The 25,778-nt window shown below is 40.4% G+C and overlaps 2 protein-coding genes across 8 annotated transcripts; one reads left to right on the plus strand and one right to left on the minus strand.

Annotated features, from left to right (window-relative positions):
- Positions 1 to 21: 21 nt before the first annotated feature.
- On the minus strand, positions 22 to 19,406 carry GFM2 (GTP dependent ribosome recycling factor mitochondrial 2). Of its 7 annotated transcripts, none has more exons than XM_049794670.1 (22): positions 19,260 to 19,336; positions 18,558 to 18,625; positions 18,385 to 18,474; positions 17,723 to 17,807; positions 15,819 to 15,864; positions 14,711 to 14,808; positions 13,542 to 13,667; positions 13,058 to 13,146; positions 11,784 to 11,872; positions 11,484 to 11,544; positions 11,203 to 11,388; positions 8,335 to 8,415; positions 7,454 to 7,602; positions 6,787 to 6,927; positions 6,606 to 6,705; positions 5,712 to 5,901; positions 4,306 to 4,382; positions 3,682 to 3,820; positions 3,350 to 3,535; positions 1,795 to 1,910; positions 1,378 to 1,560; positions 22 to 930 (listed from the first exon to the last, which is right to left on the minus strand). In XM_049794670.1, exons 3-22 carry the CDS (start codon positions 18,457 to 18,459, stop codon positions 802 to 804), a joined length of 2,346 nt encoding a protein of 781 aa, XP_049650627.1. In that variant the 5' UTR covers positions 18,460 to 18,474; positions 18,558 to 18,625; positions 19,260 to 19,336; the 3' UTR covers positions 22 to 801. The 7 variants fall into 7 exon arrangements, with proteins under 7 accessions (XP_049650627.1, XP_049650626.1, XP_049650631.1 ...); XM_049794669.1 differs by having other exon boundaries at positions 19,158 to 19,330; XM_049794674.1 differs by lacking the exons at positions 18,558 to 18,625; positions 19,260 to 19,336 and adding an exon at positions 19,387 to 19,406.
- A 216-nt stretch (positions 19,407 to 19,622) lies between these two features.
- NSA2 (NSA2 ribosome biogenesis factor) lies at positions 19,623 to 24,157 on the plus strand. The gene is made up of 6 exons (XM_049795931.1): positions 19,623 to 19,717; positions 19,951 to 20,138; positions 21,206 to 21,356; positions 21,703 to 21,882; positions 23,046 to 23,238; positions 23,877 to 24,157. The coding sequence occupies exons 1-6, from the start codon at positions 19,715 to 19,717 to the stop codon at positions 23,942 to 23,944; spliced, it is 783 nt and encodes a 260-aa protein (XP_049651888.1). The 5' UTR covers positions 19,623 to 19,714; the 3' UTR covers positions 23,945 to 24,157.
- The last annotated feature ends 1,621 nt before the right edge of the window (positions 24,158 to 25,778 follow it).

Below are 25,778 nucleotides of genomic sequence, written 5' to 3' on the forward strand. Positions count from 1 at the left end.
TCTCTTTTTATTTCAGAGTATCTTATAATTTGCCACTTTTCTATGTAACCAGGTAATTACAAATCAGAACTGACTTGTAACACATAGCAAATCAGAACCATTACAGCTTAAAATCACTCAGAAAACCCCTCCTCCCTCAACATACTCCAGGGTGGTAGGTAGGGTTGCTATGAGGGGCAAACTCTGCATGTCTTGTATTTTTTTTTGCACATGTTACTCAATTTGCAGAAGTATCCATTCCACTTATTTGCTAAAAAGCAAACTCAGGTAGCAGTTACACCAAGTTCTGAACTCTGGTTCAGATTGGTTTCTAACAATACAGGAAGTAATACTTATGGTTGTACAGTTATTAACCCTATTCTTTTATTCAGCTGAAAGCAAATCAAGATAAAGACTGCCAAAACTGTAATTTCATTTATAGACATGAACTTCACAAACTTTACTTACTAAAGTAAGAAGCGGTCCTAATGGCACATTTAGGTGCACATAGCACTCATTTCTATGAAGAGGATTTGCATCGCTTCTCATTGCAGATACCTGTAAGATAAGAATTTGCAAAGCAGCAAAGTGTGGTTGCATCTCTGGTTCAGCTGCTTTGCAATTACAAGGCTGTGGCAGAAGAACGCAGTCTCTTGAACCTTCCCTTGGACACTTAAAAGCACAGTCTGCTCATACAGCTGCTAATTTATCATTTACCACAACCAGTTGGTCCCAGAATGTACTGGTGTACCTAAGCAGGCTCTTGAAGATATTTAACAGGGTGGATAGAAAATACCTTTACTTTTCTACAGAGTAAAGCAATCACACCAGCCCCATCCTTCTCTGAAGAAGTGCACTTTGCTCTTGACTGTTCAGGGCTTGGTAACTAGCAAGCTCCAAAGTGAAGGTTGCTGAGCCTGACGTTAGAGTACGCAAAACTGTGGAGTAGCCCTGGGCAAAATGGAGAACATATGTCACTCAGTTTAGAATATAGGAAGAGAAGTTAACACAGAAGGCTGCTTAGGTCAGAGAGAGAGAGAGAGAGAGTCAGAAGTATACTAGAACATATTAGCAAGTTAATTTTTAAATATTACTGTATTAAAAGTGCAATGCATGCATGAGTCAACCTAGTACGCTTTTTAAAATACTATTCTCTAAAACCTGTTTTAGTAGTATTTACAGTTGAAAACATGCTGGTTTAACAATCTGAATCAGGTACAAAAACACTACTAGATTTGTGGGCACTTGCTTCAGACCTTCAGTAATTTAAATACAATAAAAAATATCCATTCCAAACTTACTCATCCATAACAACAAGAAAAGTGAACGGAAGCCCAATTATTTTTATGCATATAAAGAGCAGATTTGCATTTTACGATTAATAAGTTAATTGCATACCATTGTTTCTGCTAGTGGAACAGCAGCAACCACAACTCTGTTATCTTGACGACTCTGGATTTCCTGAATAGTACCTCTCCTCTGTGCAAGGTCAGCGAGTGCTGCACTGAGATGATCTTCACTTACTGTGATTTCTATGTTCATTAGGGGCTCCAGTATTTGTATACCAGCTTTTTTCAAAGCCTGCATGGAAGATAATGAAAGTTATGTTGACTCCCTTTTTTTTTTCCTCAGAAAATGGACATAAGTACTTGCATAACTCAAGCCAACACTGCTTCTCAAATTCTCTACTTCCAAAAACTATAAAGTCCCCAGCAAGGGTATTACGCTGTCAGAGAAGAGATGCCGATACACATGTGTTTTCCCAGTAGTATATCATGCTACTATGTTCTACGGCAGCTTACAGTTTCACTGTACCTTTTGCATGCAACGGGAGACACAGGCTGAAATCATTGTGTGGGAGGTGTCAGGATGCACTGTCAGCGATTGCACTGTCACATCTATATCCTGAACTGGGAATCCAAGCAAGGGTCCTAGGGAAGGAGAGGAAAAAAGCAAAAAAAAAAAAAAAGCAAAAAAAAAAGCGTATCTTTTTTTCAGAATATTAAGACACATGCAAAAAAGTTTCAGGATTAATTGGAGCTTCCCACTTTCCTCCTTCCCCTTCCTCCCCCTGAAGGGCATGACTACTAGTCTTCTTCCTCATTTTGTGATTCTGTCATTACCTAGCTTTGCCAAAAGAGACAAAGGAATTCAGACTCATACTTTCTTACTCTCTTTACCAAAAGCACAGATAATTTTCAGAACCAGAAGTTCCCAAGTGCGCTCATCCATATGACCATTCCCCCAAATGAAGTTATTTTTTAATACATTATAGTATCTAAAACTTGGCTATTGAAACAAGACGTCATCTGAAAATGTAGCAGAACTTTTTTTTTTAACCAGGAGCCAGAATAGCTTCTGTATTTTCCTCCTCAACACACTGTGATCACAGCAAAGCCTGATACTAACCCACCACCAAAATTGCAGGGTTAACTCAATTCCATGAGGGATGAACCATGTCTAGTGTCCTAGGTAGATTATCTCCTTCCAACCCAGAACACTCAACCAGACCAAAAACTGTATTAGAATGGATAGGAGGCCTGAAACACATCCGAGAAAAAAAACACACAGCTTTTTTTCCTACAGAGAACATGGGCCAGATCTATTTATTTATTCATGTATTTTTAAAGCACTTAATGGCATGAATTCTAGGCTGGAGACAGCACAGTTCTGAAATGTCTTCAAGGAGTATGAAGAAAGCACACAGTCAAGACTCATTCCACAGCCAGAGATGAGAGGTGCTTTCCAACTCAACAAAGCAACATGAGAAAAACACCTCATGCTGCTGCTTCTATGGTAATTCTCATTTAATCCACTGCCTGTTAATTTTACTGTAAAGGAGAGTTCTTCAGTTACAAATTATTAACGTAAAGGACACTTTTAGTCCTTTAGAAAGCCTATACTTTGCAATTAGGTAAGGCTTATTACTGTATACTTTCATGATTTAACATATTTGAAAACCCAAAAAACCCATCAGTAACTCTAACAGAAGTGTGGTATGTACATGTTGGCCTCTGAAACCACTTCTGTCACATCACTGTGGTTTACATGTTGTCATCACGTAAATGCCTTATCTCTTATACCAGACTAAAAAAAACAAACCAAAAGAACCCCAAGCTCACTGTTGAGTGACTGAGAAGAAATCAGCCTTAAAACCAAAGGCATGCTGACTTCCATTCCTGGCATAGGAAAAGAAGTGTTTGGCAATTTTTGTAGTCAAGAAAATTTCAGAATTTTCCTTTGCATCTAATGTTAATATGTACTATCTTCCAGTTTTCAAGCTACCAAGGAGTTTTTCCTCCTGGAAAAATACTACATTGCTTCTTACAGAAATGTTAGGCCAGTACAGCTGTCATAGCACTTCTTTTACCTTGAATGCATGAATTCGTGATTCCATTTTCTATAGCTCCTTGGAGTTCTTGGGGTAGCGCTTCAATGACACTCGCAGCGTACTCAATGACAGGTTTTGTCGTTGCTCTCTCCCCTAACCTGGGCCTCACCTCTAGTTCTGCAGTTACAAAGTGTCGTTTATCTCCTACTGTTTTGTCCAATGTATCTGCAGGGGGGAAAAAAAAAGCGAAACAACCAGTAGGAAAAAAAACTAATACCCAAAATTGATCTGAAAGTAACTCATTAGATCATTTAAAGTAAATCAAGTTGCAAAACCAGAAACAAGATGTTCCTTCCATTCACTCATTTTACCTGTAGATTGGGCAGCATTTAGGATGGTTTCTCTGTATGCTATTTGAAGAGGTCCCAAATAAGTCTCAATTCCATATTCACGTTTGATTCGGTCATGAATGATCTCTATGTGTAGTTCTCCCATGCCACAAAGAATAGTCTAGTAGGAGAAGAGTTAAGAGAGAAGAGGAAAAACACGCAGAACTCAGATTTTAATACAAACTGCTTAAGCAAGGACTTGCATGCTCTTAATAGTCTCTTAGAAATATTTCAAATTCAAAGGAGCCTAGAGAGAAAACTGCTTTAGGTCATCTGACAAACACCAGAGGGGTAATTACCTCCACTGTGACGACTATAAAAAAGTCATCTTACATTATCTTGAAGACTATGTAATTAAAACTTAAAATACAGAACTGTCAAAAACATGCAGAGCACAGGATGACTTCCTCTACTCTGTAAAGCACAAGTGCACAAGGCTCCATTTTAGTTTGATGCACAGAACTTTGTACATCTATGATATGAACATTTAGAGAGTCCTTTTTATTCAAGAAAATCTCAATACGTAAATGACCTAATGGAAGGGTGGTCCTGACAATTCTAAAATAGAGCTTGGTTATAAGGTAAGCAACAGAAGATTCATCTTACTTGTCCTGTGTCAGGATCTAGCTTCACTTTTAAACTTGGATCTTCACGCTGAAGGCAGCTCAATGCATTATCCAATTCTGTACATAAATACCAAATATTATATCTAAAGAGACTTCAGTAATTTGAGAATCGCTAAGAAAGTCTAACATTATTTTCCTCATAAAGTCAAATCTTACTCTCAGAAGGAATCAAAAGGACCCTAGAGAAGCACAGATTTTGGCAAAGTAAGCTCAAATTACAAGCAACTTGCAACTTCTGATTGTCTCCAACAAATTAACTGCATGCTATAGAGTGCTTATTTAATTATTAAAAATACCATTTTCAGAGTGGTACTTTGTACTTGTATGAAGACATAATAGAAACTGTAAGTGCTTCATCAAATCGGTAAAAAGTACTGCTCCCTTTTTACAGGTAAGAACAAATTCTCAACTAACTCTTGTATGATTTACCTAAGTATTTCAAAATGAGTTGAACATGAAAAAGTTCAAACGCAAATTAATTTTTTCTGATTCCCCATTAACTACTGAGGAAAGCAGTTGCAGGAAAGCAGCTACAGAATGATTAACTCACAGCTGAGATTGCATTTATCTCCCTTGCAGTCGTTGGAAAAAAACAAAAAACCAAAAAACCACAAACCAAAACTTCCAAACTCCCCCAGAACAGGAAATCCTTACAACCCAGTGGCTCAGCCAGCCTGCAGACATATTGCTCCAAATCTGCATTTTACCTTGCTCCTCCATTCCTTCATACTACACTGGTACTTACCCTTCCTCCTCTTCACCCCCAACCAAGCTCAGCTTTGTTGGAATGAAGATACAGAGTTTAAAGTACCTATTTCCAAAAAGAGTCAAATAACCAAGTTCTCTGGTACAGATTCTAGGGAAAGGCAGTAAGATTACAGGTCATACTGCATGGGTGAACCTTAACTAGACACACAGAACTCTTGGTAAGCAAAGACTTTACACATAGAGTAAAAATGTGAGTGCTGACTGAAAAAAAACCTACCACGTTTCAAGGTTATTTGTACTCAGGATACTATGTACAGCACACCAGCGTGACTGCAGCAAAATTAAGCATGGCAGTAGGAAATGAAAGTGCTTCCATCTCTTCTTTCACAATGAAGAACCACTACTTTTCTAGACACAAAAACTAGAAAAGCACTAGTACTGCTTGATGTAGTAATAGCAGAGGATACTGACAACCATAATCTAAAATATATCATCTGTGCAAAACACCACAAGGGGCCTTACTAGATCACTGGACTGATAAATTTGTGCAACTCACTCCTGCAACCAGGTGTGCATGGATTAGGGATGAGCATTGTTCTTTACATATGAGAATATGGTTATGCTTAAAGATCTCAATTGTAGAATATCTGATCATGTTCTCAGGTAGCTACACTGTACCTTGTTGTTTGGCCATTGAAGGAGGTTCAATTGTACAGAAGAAGACAGGGTCAGGGATCTCAACACCTGCCAGCAGAAGGCTCTCTACATCACTGGTAGACCTCTTCTCTCCCCCAGCATCCCTTCCAGCTCGGCGTGCTGCAGCTACTGCTGAAGCCTTTGATGATACTATGGTATCTCCAGTGGCACTCTATAGATGAACACCCAGTGACCCACAAGACACAGGAGGGGGAGAGGAGGGGATAGGGAAAAAAAACCATGAAAACAAACCAAACACCAAAAACCCAAAACCACAAACCCTGACCATTTCTCTTCCTCAAAACTACTTGTGATAAATGCCACTTATTTACTTATTCATAGACAATCACTCTAATTTCTCTCTTGAAATAACTAAAATGATCTGGAAGAGGAAAAATTGTGCTTAAATTTAGACTAACATTTCTTTGTCCAGTTCACTGCATTTTAAATCTAACTTACCACTCAAGATATAAAGCCACAAAGAACAGTATTGGTAAATGAAAATTTGCTTATGCCTGCTAAAGTTGGTTACATTTTAGAAAATCTTGCAAATGAGACCTATGCAGCCGGTTCAGACAACAAAACATTGAATTAGTAAACTAATAGAAAGAAGCAAGCATGAAACAAACTTACTTCAACTTAAGTTAAGCTGTTGCTTTTAGGTAACATTTAGAACATCACTTTTCTTCCCCACAGGAGGTCCCTACATGGCATTGCATTGTATTTTATGAGTTACAGTATAAATACAAGCTCAGAACCGTACTAAAATACACCTTCAGCTTTCAGTCCTTTCCATGTAATCAGTACTGTATCTCCCAGGTCAAGAAAGCACATTAGTGAAACAAGCTCTCTTACAGAACCAGTGTTTTCCATTACCTGTTTTAACCCAACAGTAAGTGCAATGTTGCCAGGCATTAGTGACGGTATTTCAATTTGCTGATCAGCAAAAGGCAGGAGCAGCCGGCTCATCCTTTCCCTGAAAATGAAATTCTTGAATTACTCAGGACTTTAACAGACATTCCAGTGCTACACTAAACCACACATCTATCTTACTCACGTGCAACTTTTGTTAATATTATATACAGCTGATTGAGGTTTCAGTGAACCTGAGTAAACGCGAACGAAAACTAGTGGGCCACGACATTTATCATGGAGAACTTTAAATGCTAGGGCACACAGGTCATCCTTGTACCATTGTCTACAAAATAAAAAGCACAACAAAAAACACACTTGTAGGATTAATCCACTCAAACTCACATTTAACTAAATTTCCACTCATTTAAGAAGCAATATGTTTCTTACTGTAATACTAATAGAGGCAGATTTTTAAAAATCATCACTTATACCAAAAAATATTAACCTAAGCAGTTTCAGCTCCAGTAGGGTACGTAAGATGTCATGTGACTCAACTAATACTAAAGATGATCCCTAGACCCCAATTTTGTAAAATGGCAATATCCTGAGATTAAAAACAGACTTCAGAACTCTAAGCTGCAAGTCTGACAACTGCAGATAAATGCATACAATTCCAGTTGCACTGACCAAAGCAGGTTCAGTATTCAAGTGTATTTTTATGTCTGCACATCTTTACTGTTATTTAACACCTAAAAACAATAAACATTTTTAAAGATACGAATGTTTTGTTGATGTTTTTCATTTTCTCCTTTTATGCTTTCCTATTTAGTTTTCCTTTTTCCTGACCCTCCTTTGCTCCTTGTACTTACAGGAACTCATACGAACGCTCATTAGGTGCAGGCAAGTACATAGTAATAGCATCCAGCAATGGCTGCACTCCTTTGTTCTTCAGTGCACTGCCACAGAGCACAGGCACCGCTTTCCGAGCTAGTGTGATTCTGCGGATAGCAGACTGTAACTACAAAAAATAATTATTGTCTGTTAACATGTGAACTACAGTTTAGCCTTAAATTGCATTCCAGCTATCAGCTATTGCTAACAAATCCCCCAAAGTTAAGAAGTATGTTTGCAAATATAACATTACTCATCCAAACCCCTTTCACTGCTTTTAATGAGCTTCAAACCATAAACCCGCATGTTCAGATGCTAAAACAGAAGACTCTGCTTTGAAGAGTTCTAAACATTTCATGCAGATCTGCAGCTGTTCTTGTTCTTCTTCTAACAGCCCTTTTAATTCAGAACGTTGTACCTCACCACTTTAAATGTGCAGTGTCTGAAGATTCAACCAATCCACAGCAGTTGAGATGCTACTTTTGTTAGTAAGAATCAGCAGCTCAGAAACAAACTGTACTGATTCTACCTGGAAATAACATTCAGCTTCCCCTAAACTCTTTCACAGCAGCCTAACTTTAAAAAAAAACAACGTTCCTGAACAAAGGTACCCTACTTGTAAAATTGTGCCTACCATGTCTGAGAATCATAGCTAGTACATTATCATGTAAAATTCACACTAAGCTAGAATATACTTTGTCTTAAATTCACTACAAAAGCTGGTGTGATTTTTTTGTTGTTGATAAAAAATGCACATCTGCAAAATCATAATCTGCATGTGCCAAAGGAAGAAAAACCTAGCCCTTCAGAATAACAGCTAGTAAATACTTGTTTATAAATAATGAAATGTAAAAATTACCTTGCCAGCTGGTATTAAATCAAAATTTTCACTATATTCTCCTAGAACCAGTTCAGCAAATTCATCATCCAGATCTGCAACCTTCAACAGAATAGTTCTTTGTTATTTGGCATATAGCAGTTTCACAGATAAGTCACGAATCTTAGTTATTTAGGACATACAGCTAAACAGAGCAGGAACAAAGCCTTTAAAGACATCAGAGTTCATAACTCAAGCCAAAGAAAATTAGGGAAATGAAGGTTTCAACAAAGGATGGAGGAGGGGGGAGAAATCAATTTATAAAGTTGCTGTCAGGCAGAACATCAGTGGGAGACAGAATTCTTGTACTTCTCCCTGAAACTGAAAAAGCCTGCAGCCGAACAGTGACAGCCATGAAGGGTATAACTGAATGTATTTCAGATCTGCAAACAAGGCAATGTCTGAAGCAAGCACCAAGTAACTTTTGCGAGCCAACAGATACGCACAGCTGAAAGAAACAGTCAAGCCTTCAGGGCATTTTGACCTTCTTCAGGGCAAAGGCTTGGAGGTCCAAGAACTCTTTTTTTTTTTTTAAACTGTATCACTTAGCTTGACAAATTAACTACTCTTTAACCTCCTCTCATATATACCTTGCACTGTCATAGACTCGGGACACCCTAAGTGCAGGAAGGCACTTTGCCCCCCTCTAGGGGCTACGACAGCAATTGACCAAATACTGAAATGAATCATCGATAAGCAATTAGAAGTCTAACCAAGCTAATAATTAAAACATAAGAGATAAAGGAAAGCGTTCATTTAATTAAGTGAAAGAAAAGTGTGCAAGATGGCTGGTATTAGAACTACTAAATTTTACAGTGTTGCTGATAAGAACTATTAATAGGATAGAAAGTACTGGTCCACCCTTTCCTTCTTCAGCAAGGGCCCAGAAACCAGAGGAAAAACCCAAAACTGTTCTTACAAAGTTTTCTATCTGACAACACCTTTCTTAAGATAAGAGGCTAAGGAAGAACATCCCCATTTAAAACCTGGAAATTTGAAAACCAGACTGTGTATGCATTATACTGAACTCAGAGCAATATAAAACAGATCTCTCAGATTCTGATGTTTCAAAGGAAACTGAAAGCCTAGCATCATGTGTTCATGCACTCACACAATGTTATTCAAAGTTGTATGGAGGGCAGCCCTTCCAGCAAAATAGATCAATACTGAGATAAACGTAGTTGTTTACCTCCCATATTTTTGCTTACAAAAGTAGGCATTCAAATGTAATCACTACTACACTTTTAAGTTGTATAAAAGCAAATAGAACGTAAAAAAAATCCAACTTTTTACTTGCAGAGAAGACTTACTTGGAGTCTTTCAAGTACAACCAACGCTTCCAATATAATTATATAAATTACACAAAATAATGTGGGATCTTAAAATGCCAGCTGAGGAGAGAAGAAAAACACTTTGGACAAACTATTTCAAATGTTCGCACTGCTCAACAGGCAAATTGTTCTTTCACTTTCATTAATTCTTCCATTCTTCACCCCTTCTGAGCTGTCAACTGTGCAAAACCTGGTATCAATTAGACCAAGTTTCTATTATCTTTCTTAGCTTCACAGTATGACAATTTATGTTAAAGAAATATTTATACTGTTCTTTTCTCATCTCTCCCACAGACTTTTTGGACAGATCTGGAACAACATTTATGGTGGAATTCAGCTACCCCTAACACAGTCTTTAGTGTCATTTTGACCACCTTGCAACATCCTATCCAGCTTCTAGCTGCCACTCCAGAAGGGTATGGATATCCTGCAGGTTCTGGGTCATCACATCTGCCAGGCCTTATGTGAATGTCCCAAGTATCTTTTGGCATCTAAGACAGTGTAAGATGCCATGTTAGCCAACTGAATGATAAATTTAGCATCTGCTTTCTTCAGTTCCCTATTTATAAAGCAGGGAGTATTTTCCATTTTATGCACACACTGTACAGCCAGGGAGTCCAACTCTCTGTTCAGCATGTTTTGCCATCACATATTAACACTTCCAATATCCATTAAGCATCTTTGACAGATAGATAGGAAATGAAGAAAATTTGAAATTGGTTCAGTAAGGAAAAATGCACAATCTTGCACCTGGGACAGAACCAATACATGTGCTGATACAGAGTGGGTATCAACTAGTTAGGAAACAGCTCTGCAGAAGTCAACTAGAGGGCCCTGCTGGACAAGCAAGCATGAGTCAGCAGCATCCCCTTCCAGTGACAAAGGCTAACTGCATGCTGGGCTGCATCAGCAAGAGCATAGCCAGTGGATCAGGGCAAGTGGTTAGTACCCTCTACCCTGCACTTGTGAAGCTGCATCTAAAATGCTGTCTGCTTTTATGTTCCCCAGCACAAAAGAGACTGACCAACTGTGGGAAGTCCAGTGGAAAATGACTAAGGTGGTTGGAGTGCAGCTGGAGGCCCAGAGACATGGGTTTGCCTAACTTGGAGAGACTAAGGCAGGATGCAAATGCTGTCTCCTACTACTTGAAATGGTAGTGGTGGTGGACCCGCTTCAGGGAAAAATAGCTAGACTCTCCTCAGAGGTACACAAGGATAGGACAAGCAGCGTCTCTGTAGGTTGCAACATTGTAAATTCCCATTGGACAAAAAGAAGTGATGTTTCACTACAAAGATGATCAAGCACCGTGACAAGCTGCCTAAACAGACTGTAATCACCAGCCTTAGAGACCTGAAAACTCAACTGAACAAAGCCTGAGCAACCTTATCTAATGCTGAAGTTAGCCCTGCTTTGAGAAGGTCACTGGACCAGACACCTCCAGAGGTCTCTTTCAGCCTATTTTTTCTACTGTTCTAAATAATGGGTTTAAATATATTATGTATTTACTTTAGAACTTTACTTGTTCTATTAAGGTATTTCTGGCATCCTGGACTTCTTGGAACAGGTTGGAATCATCAGCCTCCCGCAGCAGCTTTTGCTCAAAATTTTTCCCATCATCCAAATCAGAAGTAGGTTTCCAAATTATTTGTTCCTTAGTCACAACATCAACCAGTCCTCTGAAGGTCTTGGCTTCCCCAATGGGGAACTGCAAATAAAGTAGGGATTTTAGACAGCTGCAAAAAATTAAGAAAGGAGTTCCATTCAAAAGAAAGCAAATAAACATTTAATTTCTAAGCTTACCTGTAAAAGCAAAGGTTTTGTCTTCAACTTTTGTTTGATACTCTCAACAGCATATGTAAAACTATATTAAAACAACAGATACTAAGTTACAAAAAACTTAATGATAGTAAAATAGGTTTAACATTCCTTATTTACTGACTACTCCTAAAATTACACAAAAATATGCATCTGCATAATCAAAGATGTATATAGTAAGTATTAACATAATTGGCTTGCTCTATGCTTAATGGAAAAACTAACTTGATTAGATACATTCTCTTAAAAGGTTTTTAGCAATGATTAAAATAACTGTCTAAATACCTTGCCCTGTTTTTGTCCATCTTGTTCAAAAAGCAAATTCGTGGTATCTGATGTTTGTCCGCTTGTCTCCACACTGTCAGAGTTTGGGCCTAAAGCAAAAGACAAAACGGAAACGTTAGTGTCCATAGCTGAACTACACACTTCCGAATTCCAATGAGGGACCGAGTTCAGAGTATAGAAAGGAACTATGCTGAATGTGTTGCAACAGTCCTGTTATCTAGCAGTACAGATGAACTCCAAAAGCAACTTTGTCTCTTCTCCCAGCTGTTGTCATTCACTGTCCTTCACTAAGGGCACATAGGCATACGGGCAAGGAAACATGGAGAGAAACTAAGCATTACACAGGATATATATGGAAAAAACTCTGTAATGTAGAGACTTAAGACTTCATTGCCGAGATACTTAAGCACACACAGGCAAGCATTTCTGTGGCTACACATACAACACTAAAAACTACTGTGGTTTTGCTAGTAATTTGTGTAATGCTGAGCCATTTATGATACACATTTTTATTTGAAAGTTAGAACAGGTATATATGACAATCAGTTCAGATTCAGAAATAGTCTCTTACCAATACATGGAAATAATGCAAGAATTTCCTACAGTTTCAGAAAAAAAACCCACAAGCAGATCTAATTGTTTGGGTTTTGGGGGTAGGGGCTGTTATTCAGTTCAGGTTCATATATGATGGCTCCTAAATGCTTTCCAATAGCAAGTTAAATAATGTGACTTTCACTGATCAAGAGTTTTCTCACCCCTCATCTATCAAAAAGGTATGTCCCATGTAACAGTGATTTCACAATGTGTAACTTCTCTACAGGATTGAACTGCCCAAACATCTCATGCTATAAAGTCAAACTCCAGCCTGCCTCCACCTTTTCTTTACTATGCCCAAAGGACATGTTAAATAGGCCACCGGGGAGGGAGAAAATTACTCATTTTCTACATGAAAACTGAAAATGAGAAATGAACAGATATTTCTTTCCACTAGCCATAAGCATTCACCTCAATCAACATTTGTAAAGGACAGCAACAAAACACCGCCCCCCCCCCCCCCCTTCAATGGAAATCCCACTTATTTGCCCCTTATTACCATGGAAATTCCTGTATACTAACAGCACTTGAAATTAAATACTCAGCTTCCTGAAGCTGAATTTTTATCAAAGCATCAAAAGAGATAATACAGAGCAACATCTCTGTACTATCATTATTATTATTTCAGTCTGATTTAAGTTGTTAGGAAAAAAAAAAAATAATCTATCAATTCTTTTTACCTCAACACCAGCTGCAGCGTCAAACACCGCTACAGCTCCATCCAGGACTCTCAAGCAACGCTCAACTTCCACTGTAAAGTCCACATGACCTAAAAAACAATCTTCCTTTTATACCATCATAAATCAAACAGGCAACATCAACAGGTCATTACAAATTTTCTTTTTTTAAATGTCAGAACAACCCTGTCTTCACTTGCAGAGAAATAAAACCATCAGTCCTTGAAACACATAAGATTGTTACATTGCAATCCCAGAACTGAGAGCAATTTAGTGTGGAAATGTGTGAGCTCACTTTAAACAAGCTAGATTAGGCACCAGCAAACAATAATGAGGCAAAGCTGAACAGAGGTCAATATAGGCCTTTTTACTGCCACAATTAAGCCAATTAAATAGCACATTGTATTTAAAACTAAGACTTAGGTTCTACAAGACTCCACCTCATCTACTCTCCCCTAATAACGAGAGTACTGCTGAAGTGTAGTACCTGGGGTGTCAATCAGATTGATTCTGTAGTCCTTCCAGTCAAATGTAACAGCAGCAGACTGGATGGTAATACCACGTTCTCGCTCCTGTACCATAAAATCTGTCACTGTGTCCCCATCATCAACATCTGTGAATAAGAAGCAGGATTACAGTTGGGTAGGTAAATAATTCAAAAGCTGAAATTGTCTTTGAATACAGATGCTGAGAGAGATTTGGAAATACTGTCCCTTTTGTATATGTATAAGCTATGAAAACTAGCCTTTTTCATAAAATGATAATGTCGGCTAATTTAACCAAGCTCCCTTTCCAGAGAACAAATGCTCTGTAAGTCAAAGACAAGCAACTCCAACAACCTTTTTGATGTTCTTAATCCTAGCAACACCATGAGAAACTTGAAAACTAAAGCAAAGTCCAAAATCACGAACAAACTACAGTTTTAAGAAACCTTGCTGCATTCATTGTATGGAATGTGACATTTTAAAATTCAGTAATTAAAAGGTAATTAAGTTAAAGTTAAAAAAACCCAACCAACAACAAAACCCCAAAAAGATAACTAAGAGGTTGGGTTTTGCATGGGTTTTTTTTTTAATTTTTAATAAAAAGGGAAGAAGGCTACCAAAGTTTTTAAACAAGCAGGCTGCCATGTTCAACTGCTCCACAAGCCCAGCATATTCTACCATTCCCGTACACAGTAGAGAACAGGGAATTAAATTTAAAAGGTCAAAAGGTAGCACAAATGGAGGCTGCTGTGACCCTTTCAATCTTGAAGAATTCTATGAGAGTTGTTGATGCAAGGAATTCTTCCTGTGGTTTTCAAAAGAAAGAGTTACTTTTTGTTAATCTGGTTTCTTCACAGGTCAAAAGAGAACTGAAGAAACAGCTTTACCAAACAGCCAATGAGCAACAAGTAAAACAAGGAGAACCTCTAATTAAGTGTTAAGCAAATCAATGCACTAAAAGTAAAAGAAAAATATGAACCTATGATTACTCAAAATACAACTGCCTTAGAACATAATGGAATGTGCATTAAAATTTCATTATACTGCAGCACAACTTTGGAACAACTGGCTTCTATGCTAAGTATTCCACCAGCAACCTCTAAATGCATTGCACGTTACTGTACACTATTAAATCTCTCAAACCTACTGAAATACAAAAAGTATTTCTAACCTCCAAGTGTTCTTATGTATCCAGAATAATACAGCATTCTCTCCGTTGTCGTAGTCTTCCCTGCATCAATGTGGGCCATAATGCCAATGTTTCGGATTCTGCATAATGTGAAAACATTGCTTTTACTGCGGTCATTTTTTTTTATTCAGTGATATTGTTACTTGTATAAACAATTAATATTCACTGAGAATAGCACAGTAGATGAACAACATTTTTCCTCTGTTGCATATCTGATACAGCGTACATTCTGGTACTGAAGTACGTTAGTATTGAAATGGTGGATTTTCTTCAGATCAGTAGTACTCAAGAGTTTTGGAACAGGTTTCCGTGCTTCACTTCAGGGGAAGGCCACTTCTTGGCCTCATCCTCACCCATCTGCCCTCCCCACAGACAGGAGCAGCCCGTCCACCCTCTCGTCCACCCCAATCCCTAAACTCCTGGTGCCTGAAACAATCCATTGCATATATACCCTTTATGCCCCAAATATAACATCCAAGTTCCCATGAAGTTTTCTTGATTTTGTCAGCCAAGTCTTCCACTCTGAAGTGCCTCGCCAGTAGCTTCCAAAACTGCTTCACTAGCTCTGCACATCACAGGCTTGCAATCAGCTCCCATTTCACCATTAACGCTAGCTGAATTTGCCCTCAGCACAGAAGTAGTCTTCCAAGGGAACTTTACCCTGAAGCCATTTCTTCGGCAGCTGAGCCCCTAATTACCTTGCCCTCCTTACTAAGGCCCTCACTTAACACCACTGAGTACCCCCACTAACACAAAGTATACAGCCCTGCCCACAGCAGTGGTCTAGCTGCCAAGACATCCCTTCTGCCTTGTTCAGCTCCCAGCAACTACCACGGATTCAGAGCTTCCCTAAGTGTCCAGTTTTGGTTCTGATGATGTAAACAAGAGACAGTCCAAGACCTCTCCAACACCAACAACCATTCTATATTGAAATGTCAGAAGGGTAAAAGTAAAGTAAAGGTACTAACTTTAATTTATAACATGCACACGAACTATGCATGTGATGGGCATAGCAACAACCCATGACTTTTTATCACATCAATTGCTCTGACTGCCAGTTGCATCTGAAAAATAAGCTAGCATGACATACCTGGATATATGAGGATTAATGACAGAACGCAGAGACTTAACATCCCCTGGAGACAAACAAAACAAAACAACAATTTTTAAGACTGATCCCAATGTAGAAATGACGGATTTTAACAAAATTAAATATATTTAAGAAAACTCCTAAAAAAACTTATTAAAAAAAAAGATTCAGAGCCACAACCCATGACAATCTGTAATCTCCACCACTTCAAATTTCTAAAGATATGCACTTAATTTTCAGTAAATCTCTCTCTCAAAAAAGAGAAACTCTTCAAAACAGCTGTAATTTAGAAACAATAGGAAAAAGTCAACACAGAAAAGTATCATCAGCACAGTAAAATCTTACTTTGCAGAAGCAATAACAAAACATGCCACAGTTCAAGACAACTGTAACGCTGACATTCATCTGAACTGGCTATTAGATAACAAATTTCAAAAGTCATTTCTCCTTTAAATGCTGAAGCTAGACAGCATAATTCTCAGGGAGAAAACATAAACTAACCTAGGTTAAGAAAACATAAACTAACCTAGGTTAAGAAAACATGGGACTGAGGAGTTTTAAACACGTATCTTCTTGAAAGATATTTCCTCTCTCACACCCTATCTAGTTGGAAAATAAGCTACCAAGCCAAATTTTTATAATACTAATCCATAATTCAGTTACTCAAGCTATTTAAGTTGTGTTTCAGGAACTCACTTTCCTAGTACTTTAGTTTATTTTTCATAGGCCAAACAGAATTCAACAATATTTAAATTAACATTCCTTCACCATCTACAGATCATCCCTCTTACCAGAGAGACATTAAAGAGACATCTTATAGGTTAACATCCTGATGAGAAGACTGATCTTAGGAGAAGCAAGGGAGCAGGCTGGAAATTCACCAAGACCCAGATGACCACCCCTCTCCTCCCCCAGATAAAAACTCCAGCCAACACTGCCTTTTTCCCTCCAGTTTCTAAAATAACCCACGAAATAACACATTGGTAAATTTGAGATCTCTTGCTTGTCTAAGTCACGGTATCTTCTTGTGTATGGAATAAAGCTGTGCTTTCATGTGACAAACTCAAGTATTCAGCATAGAAAAAACGGGGATAAATACAGTAGACAGCAAGGACATTGCATAGACAACTACATAGAAACAGTAATACGTAGCAACAGAGACTGTGCTGACATTAGCAATTAAGAGTAAGTCGTCTTCTCACGTAGATGACTGCAGGTAAAAGACTTTTGCAAAGATACACAGTGATGAATCTATTAACAATTTTTTTCTTTTTTAAAAGAAGTTGGTTACACACCCGTTACCAATATTTTTTCCCCGTCTCCATCCTGATGTAGAAAAAGCATCCCTGACTCCCAACACTACGTTATATCAGTTGATTTCCATTCAGTCTCAATGTAGCTACTCAAAAAACCAGCAAAAATTGCCTTTAACTGAAATTTTGTTTTCTATGCATCTTATTCTTTTTACTCTCTTTTATCCTGAGTCTGCAAAGAAAATAAACTAATGATAACTTAAAACTTCTATTTAATCAGATTCCTGTCTTTCCCCCCTTGTCCAACATGCTGGCTATCATCAGTTACTTGATAACCAGTTAATACTTCAGGCAACTGGACAGAGGTTCCAACACACTTCACAACTGATCCGACTCCTTATACATCTGTAACTTTCCTTTTCCTTATTTTCTAAAGGCTTTATACAATACATTTACTGAGAAAAGAGCAGCAATACAAAACACTTCTTTTCAGTCCTTGAACCTTTTAACTGCTCTGTTAAAGCTCTGTGCGCTTCATACACCAAATTCTATAAATAATGACAAAAGTATACAATAAAACACAACTTAGAAAGCATTCTTACTCATTTTTAGAGTAAACCTTACTACTAAGAAAATAATTTAATCTTATACCTGGTGGAGAACTGTAGTTTCTTAGACTGCAGTTTTGCTCTGTCACACTTAAGACTCTCATTTTTGTCTTCCTGAAATACACATGCTAAAAAGGAAAAAAAAACCCACCTCATATGGAATATTCATCATTATAAGCAATTACTTTGTAGCTACATTTTTGCCAGTTCTAGAAAACTAAACTAAAAAAATATCTAGAGGAACCGATACTGTTGTTAGGTATTGATATAAGCTCAAAACACCAGCTATGTGGAAGCAGAAGCATGAAGATGGTAGCACTGAGGTTTAAATCAAGTCCAGTCCCAATATTATTTGGGAAGTCCAGTAAAAATTCACGATAGCATCAAAATATGTTGGCTGTAGCCACAGTATTTTAAATACTTCTGATTGTTTGTGTAAATAATATAAATTTAACAATGACAAGTCCTAGGTAATCAAAATCACTGATAACTAAAAAAGTTTACAGAAAAACTACAAATTCAACTTCCACATTCTGACTTGTGAAGTCCAATTCCAACATGAAATTACGTGTCCCGTTTGGATACCATTTTTTAAAAGAAAGACAAAAAAAAAAAAAAAAAAAAAAAAAAAAAAAGGTTTACTAGAGTAACCGGAGTATTTCTTTTGCTCACAGAGGAAGTATCAAAATTTGGGAAGAAGTTTACCTCATTGCACAAACTCAATGACTTCAGTGCGTTCACTGAAAATTTCCTCGTAATTCTCAACATTGTAGCTCCCATCTCTAAAGCTGTTCCCTGCCAAGATAAGTAAACCAAACATTTATGACAGGAAATGGGTAACGATATTACTCGCGTGCAAATCAATCATGAAACTTAACTGTTTTTCAAGTTGGGTCAAGATACGATTTTCCAGGTTACTGCTTTGCAGGTTAAATCGGTGTCAGATCTGTAAAAGTAATGCTATTAAGCCTTAGAAGTGCAGCATAACTGCATGCCCGCAAACACTAAATAGATTTCTCAAAGAAATTTGCAAATCGCAAAGCAGAAAAATTAACATCAGAGCTCACACTCAGGCTCAGGTAAGCTCGAGAGTGCCGATTACTGACCAGTGAAGCACAAATAGCTCTTCTGACTTTGAAGGAGGAAAGGGCGCAGGAAGAGCATGTATTTGGGACAGAAATAACAGCATGCATTAAACACGACGAGTAGTTCAGCATCACCAAAACCACTGCGACACAAAGCCCAAGGGCAGAGGCTCCAGAAGCATTCCTAGCTGGCTGCTGCTTATTTAAGGAGACAGCGCTATCCCGCTCCGGCGACTCGGCGCTTCGGTGTAGGGTTTCCCCGTGAAGGGAAGGAGGCTTGCCTGCCGGCCCGCTCCCACCCCCTCGTCTCAGGAGCCGCAGGCCCGTCTCCTAGAGCCGCCGCTGCCCTCTGCGGAGCAGGACGGCAGCGGTGCCCTCAGGCCGTCCCCTCACAAGCCGCCCGGCCGGGCCCAGGCGGCCGCTCCCCACACCGCCGCCGCCCTCCCCGCCGTGTTACACTCCGCTGGCACGCTACGCCGCCGGCCCCCGCCTTACCCCGTCTCTCTCCAGAGGCAGAGCTCTAACAAGGCCAAGCCTGGGCTTGCGGGCCGGCCCCGGCCGGGACAGCCGCCATACCGCCGGAAGGCGCGCTCACGCTTCCTCTCCCCGCCGGCCCCATCACCTCACGGCCCCGGGTTCCGACCCGACAGACCCAGGCGGCAACAGGCGCTGCTCCGGCCTCACCCCGCTCCGTGTCCCCTTCCCGGCCCCGCCAAGTCGGGCGCGCAGCTCTCCGAGGGACGCGGACCTGCCACCTCTCCGCCGGCAGGAACCAAAGCGCCGCCGGGGGGGGGAGGGGGCGTTGGTGGGGGGGGGAGGGGGCGTTGGTGGGGGGGGAAGCGTTTCCAGCCGGGGCCCTTTCTCTGCCGGCCCGCCCTTTTCGCTGCCGAGGCGGCCGCAGGGCGGAGGAGCTCGGCGGAGCGCGGGGAGAGACCGCGGGGGCCGCCGCCATGGTGGGAGCCGGGGCGGCCGGGCGGGACGGCGGCGACGGGGCGGGGGAGGGGTGCAGGAAGGGGTGCAGCGGTGAAGCGGCAGGAGCGGGCCCCGGCGGCCCGCACGGAGGGTGCCGCCGCCGGGCCGCGGCCTGCCGCTCGGGCGCCCGCCGCGTGGCGCGGGTGAGGGGGCAGCGCCGGCGCCGGTCCTCGGCCGCCGGTGCCCGCTGACGGCGCTGCCTTGTGCCCCGCAGCCGCAGAACGAGTACATCGAGCTGCACCGCAAGCGCTATGGGTACCGCCTGGACTACCACGAGAGGAGGAGGAAGAAGGAGGGCCGCGAGGCTCACGAGCGGTCGCGGAAGGCGAAGAAGATGATCGGGCTGAAGGCCAAGCTCTACCACAAGCAGCGGCACGCCGAGAAGATACAGATGAAGAAGACGTGAGTACCCGCCCAGTCATCCTGACGTTTGGAGGACGGGATGCGACGTCCGTGGCGCTGGAAGGGACTGCTTACCGCGGGGGTCGGTCACGCGTGTGCTTTTGAGGGGCGCTCAGGGCGTAGGGGAACGTGGGTTTTGCCACAGTGGAGGCTCTCCTCGCTGGCTGTGAACAGTTCCGCTCCTGAGGGGATTCCTTAAGAGAAGAGCTGGTTAGCCGCAGCAGCGACGATGTCACTGCGACAGGAATACATGCGACTGCATGCTCTTAGGGCTTTTACATCAACTGCTGTATTAGCGTAGCAACAGGCAGCGGGCATTTTTTTAACACCGTTAATAGAAAAAGTACAGTAACATACGGAGCGCTTGAGCAGAACGCGAGGCTTGTCTTCCAGGGTAAATTAAAATATCGAGCATAGGTAAACAGAAGCCTTTTTCTGAAAAGTCTCTCTGTTGTTCAGAAATTGAAGTCAAAGCTGTTAACAATATTCTTTATGGCTAGCGAACGTAGTATCTGTTCTCCATGTTGTTTTTGTTCTTTTCCAAGCGTAGACAGTTCTTTTCCTCTGCTACTTGTAAAGGTATTGGGCTTGTTAACTAGGCTGTGGGCCTTCCCCCCCGCCCTCCAGACGGCCTCAAAATTAACAGAACACAACCCCTTTTACACACACACACACACGCATTCCTCACATTTGTAAGCATTGACGTTAAATCTCAGAAGAGTAGTAGTATGTTATTTTTTTGTCAGAGAAGAAGGCTACTCTCTCTCAAAGTGCTTGGCGGCTTGTGTCAAGTCATTCGGAAATTCATTAATAAGATGCATGTCTTGTGTTCCTGACTTGACAGGAATTGACAAGTTTTTATGCACCATGCAGTCTGTCAGTTGTTACATTAAGCAAAGTTACTAGCTTCCTTTGAAAATTATTTAGGATTATTCCTTAAATATAAATATGTACTTTTTTACAAATATCTCTTAAAAGAAAATTTTGAGCAGGCACAAGCTAAGTTAAAGGATATATGTAAAAATGAGCTTTTTTCTACTCTTAATACTGGTTTTCTTTCCTTGCAGCATTAAGATGCATGAAAAGAGAAATACCAAGAAAAAGAATGATGAAAAAACACCTAAGGGAGCTGTACCAGCATACCTGCTCGACAGAGAGGGCCAGTCCCGGGCTAAGGTTCTCTCTAACATGATCAAGCAGAAAAGAAAAGAAAAAGCTGTAAGTAACTGTATTAAAATTCAGATACTTACTGTTACTTGTGACAATGACCCGTTTGTGTTGCTGATGCTCAGGTGACTTACAGCCTACAAGCAAAGTCTACACACTGATATCGTACAAAATCTGAAACCTTGAGTAACTGAGCAATCTAGGACAAAGTAAGCATATGGAATATCTTGATTTTAGTAACTTCAAATGCTAATTAAAAAAAGTAGCTATGAGTTGTATAAAAAGTATGGCATATCACTACTCTTTAGGGAAATCTTATCTTATGCTTTGGTTGTCTCCCCTTTCATTTAGCAATGTAGCACTTATAACTATTGACTTTTTTTTTCCCCCCTTCCAGGGGAAATGGGAGGTTCCTGTGCCAAAGGTCCGTGCACAAGGAGAAACAGAAGTTTTAAAAGTAATTCGTACAGGAAAGAGAAAGAAGAAGGCCTGGAAAAGAATGGTTACCAAAGTTTGTTTTGTTGGAGACGGCTTTACTAGGAAGCCTCCTAAATATGAACGCTTCATTCGACCAATGGTAATGTTCTTGAGCCTTAAAGAACCTTTAAGTAATAATTCTTTTGACTTACTGCTTTCAGTTCCTGTGGCAAGGAAACTTTCTTCTGTGATAATGCATTTGATTACTACCGATGTAGAACATTCCTCTTGGCTTTCTCGCAGAAATCTAAACATAGAATAGCCTGAGGGTGGAGAGATGCCCCTGCGGTCACAGTTTCTGTTGAAATCTCTGCTCTTACTCCCATAACTCAGATGATGCCAGTAACTTAAAGTTCTGAGCTGTCAAATTAGCATGGGAAGGTCTTCAGCAAAGGCACTTTGAATAGCTTTTAAAGTTGGAGGCTTCTTTTTCAAACTACTGTGATTCTGTCAGCTGCAGAAGCCAGCTCTGTTCTAGGACTCCAGAACTCCCTCCTTCTGGCTTGTTAAGTAAGCTTGAAGCATAGTCATGACCATAAGCAAGGGAAATGCTGTGCCTCCAGCCTGACCTTTTCTTACACAGCTGCAGAAACAGTGCCTGGGCTCTAGCAGCACACAGGAGGAACAATTAAACTCGCTAAGACAGCATAGTTTTTCTATAAATACCTGTTCCTGTTTCCTCACAGGAATCAGCAGAATCACTAGGCAGGGTACCTGTTGGATCATACCTCATTACTATTTTGACAGTCGTCTTACACGGAAGCCTTGGATAGATTTTTACTGAAGTTCATGGTACTTCATGGTAAAGTACCCTTTATGAAGCACAGGTTGCAAAATAGAAACTGCTATAAGAGATGTGTGTTTAATATTTTACAATATGTGAAAGGTTTTTCAGTTTTACAAGAATAAAGGAAAAATTTATAGTCCCTAAAACCCAGTAGCACTGTTAAATGTGTCACCATAAATGCTTCATTTCTTCATGGAACAGAAGCCATCTGAGGTAGCACGTATCCCTCTTGTACTACTATTAAAAATTGGCATCCTGAAGATACACATGGAAAGCTTTATCCTGTCATTCATCAGGTTTTTAAACAAATCTGGCATTCTATAGTAGGCAGATAGCATTCTGTATTCCAGGTTGTTTCATTCTTCCTGGTCTCAAAACATAAAAAGCTGAGGACATAATGCTAAAAGTGTTAACCTAGATTAGTCGTGAGGGCTTAAAGCAAGTATTAACTTGTTCTAACACTCCTTATGCAACAGGGCTTACGTTTCAAGAAGGCACATGTGACACATCCTGAACTTAAAGCTACTTTTTGCCTACCTATCCTTGGTGTAAAAAAGAATCCTTCTTCTCCTTTGTATACAACGCTGGGTGTAATTACCAAGGGTACCGTCATTGAGGTGAACGTGAGTGAGCTTGGCCTCGTGACACAAGGGGGAAAAGTTATCTGGGGTAAGTAGTTAAACTAGCTATACTGCAGAACTACTTTAAAGAGTTTTAAATCTTTATTGCCTGATGTATTGTTGAGACCTCTTCCTGTAAATTGTCATAACTGATTCACTGTTAAATGTTAGGTTTGGGCCGTAGCAGAAGCTAGGCAGCTCTAAAATTACAAGTTTTAAGTTTTAATCTTAGGCTTTCCATTCACACTTTCAAAATCAAATTAGGTGAAGCTCAGAACAAAGACTACTGGCTTGCCTATGTCTCACATTAAGCAGTCCTATAGAGACCTAACCATCTGAACTATGAACAATTATGTTGTCAGTGGAAGTTCTGTGTAGAGGTATCTTCATAGGAACAGGATGACTTTTAACAGAGATGTTGACTTAGACTATAGCAGAACCTATGAATTATTTTTAAATCTACCCAGAACTCCAAATGATCCATTTATAAAAACCAGCCTGAATAAAATATTTTGAGAACCTAAGTTTGCAGCTCAGCAGAAGGTAGATTTAGCTTTCAAAATACATTTCAGTTTTGGAAGGGGAATTTCCTCCACTTTTTAAGAGACTTGTGGATTGAACTTGCAAACATAGAAAATTCTGATGGTATGAACTACTTTGAGACATTTAATTTCATTTTCTCTTTAGGGAAATATGCACAAGTAACAAACAATCCAGAAAATGATGGCTGTATTAACGCAGTTCTACTTGTTTAAGTTGTGTTTGATACTAAGCGTTGGACATGGGCTCCTGCAAAACCAGTGGCATTTCAACAAGTTTGCAAGATCTCTGGAACCTTCAACCATTCAAGAACATTGATCCCACAAGCTGGTGAGGAACTTAAACATGCCAGAAATGACTGCTTGGGATTCTATATTTATTATGTTTGCTCAGCTGAATACTGTCCAAATAAAGTGATTCAATTTTAATGTTTTGCTAATGTGGTATGGATTTGACCACCACTTGGTGTTTTTACAGTAGCAGTTTCCTGGCTTAGAGATACTCAATAAATACTTAATTCAGTTCACGTTTCTAGTGATGGGGAATAGAACCACTGTCTTCCATGATGGGCTACTGTAATAGGTAAAGTACAGAGGAACATATTAACTTGTATTCTGCTTCTGGGAAAGCAGAAGAGCTGGAAGAATGCAGCTGTAATCTTACTGCAGAATGACATCAGAAATTAAACACCGAGTTTGATACTTGCCTCTACAGAAGCATGGGCTTGAGAACACATTAGCAATATGGGGATGCAGTGGGGGGGGGGGGGGGCGAAGATAACTAGGAGGGCAGCTATTCTCCTTCTCCCCCGCCCCCTACCTCATTTCTTTCTGCCCTTTGCCTCCATGACTGCCATTAGTGGAAAGAATAAGGGCTGAAGAGTATAGCACTGTAGATCCAGGCAAGAGGCGAACCATTTCAGGAGTTTAAATTCATGAAGTTGTAGGGGTTTTAAGATGTGAAATTTGAGAATGACATGACAGCCCTGATAGTATAACTACTTGTAGCTATTTTGGTGGCTTTAAGAAACAGTCAAGAAAAACTAAAAGGTCACAAGCATCAACTGATCTGATATATATTTAGCTTGAATCATTGCAATACACGAAACAAAAGCTGCTTCTAAACTGGAAGCTTTCGGCAATGCTGTATATAACTGCATCAGTAATCTTCCAGTCAAGAATTTGTGGTAGACAAACTTAGCACAATCTATCACTACAAATAAACATACTCACCACTTTATATTCCTAAACAGTACTTTGCTTCAAGCCAAAGAGCTTTTAACGCAAATTCCAAGTCAAATCCTTACAAACTTTCTTCAGTTTATGAGGGCACTCTTAACCCTCAACATTGTATGAAGGAAACTTTCCAACAAAACTAAGATATTTCAGAAGCCAGAATGTGAACAGGTTTGTGTTGGGGTGTATTGGCTTTGTGTGGCAAGGTTTTGGTAGGGGCAGGGTGGGGGTGGGGGGTTACAGGGGCAGCTTCTGCAAGAAGCTGCTGGAAGCTTCCGCTGTGTCTGACAGAGCCAATACCAGCCGGCTCTAAGACAGACCTGGCCAAGGCCGAGCCCATCAGCAATAGTGGTAACACCTCTGTGATAGCGTTTTTAAGAAGGAAAAACAAGTTGCCAGACAGACAGAAAACAGCAGCCAGAGAGAGAGAAGTGATAACATGTAAGAGAAACAGCCCTGCAGACACCCAGGTCAGTGAAGAAGGAGGGGGAGGAGGTGCTTCAGGCACCAGAGCAGACAGAGATTCCCTTGCAGCCCGTGGTGAGGACTGTGGTGAGGAAGGCTGTCTGCCTGTAGCCCATGGAGGTCTGCAGTGGAACAGATATCCACCTGCAGCCTGTGGAGGACCCCACACCAGAGCAGGCAGGTGCCTGAAGGAAGCTGTGACCCTATGGGAAGCCCACACTGGAGCAGGCTCCTGGCAGGACCTGCGGATCTGTGGAGAGAGGAGTCCGTGTTGGAGCAGGTTTTCTGGCAGGACTTTTGACCCTGGGGGGACCCACGCTGGAGCAGTGTGCTCCTGAAGGACTGCACC

Source organism: Accipiter gentilis, chromosome Z (assembly GCF_929443795.1).
Source record: "Accipiter gentilis chromosome Z, bAccGen1.1, whole genome shotgun sequence".
Classification (NCBI taxonomy): Eukaryota; Metazoa; Chordata; class Aves; order Accipitriformes; family Accipitridae; genus Astur; species Astur gentilis.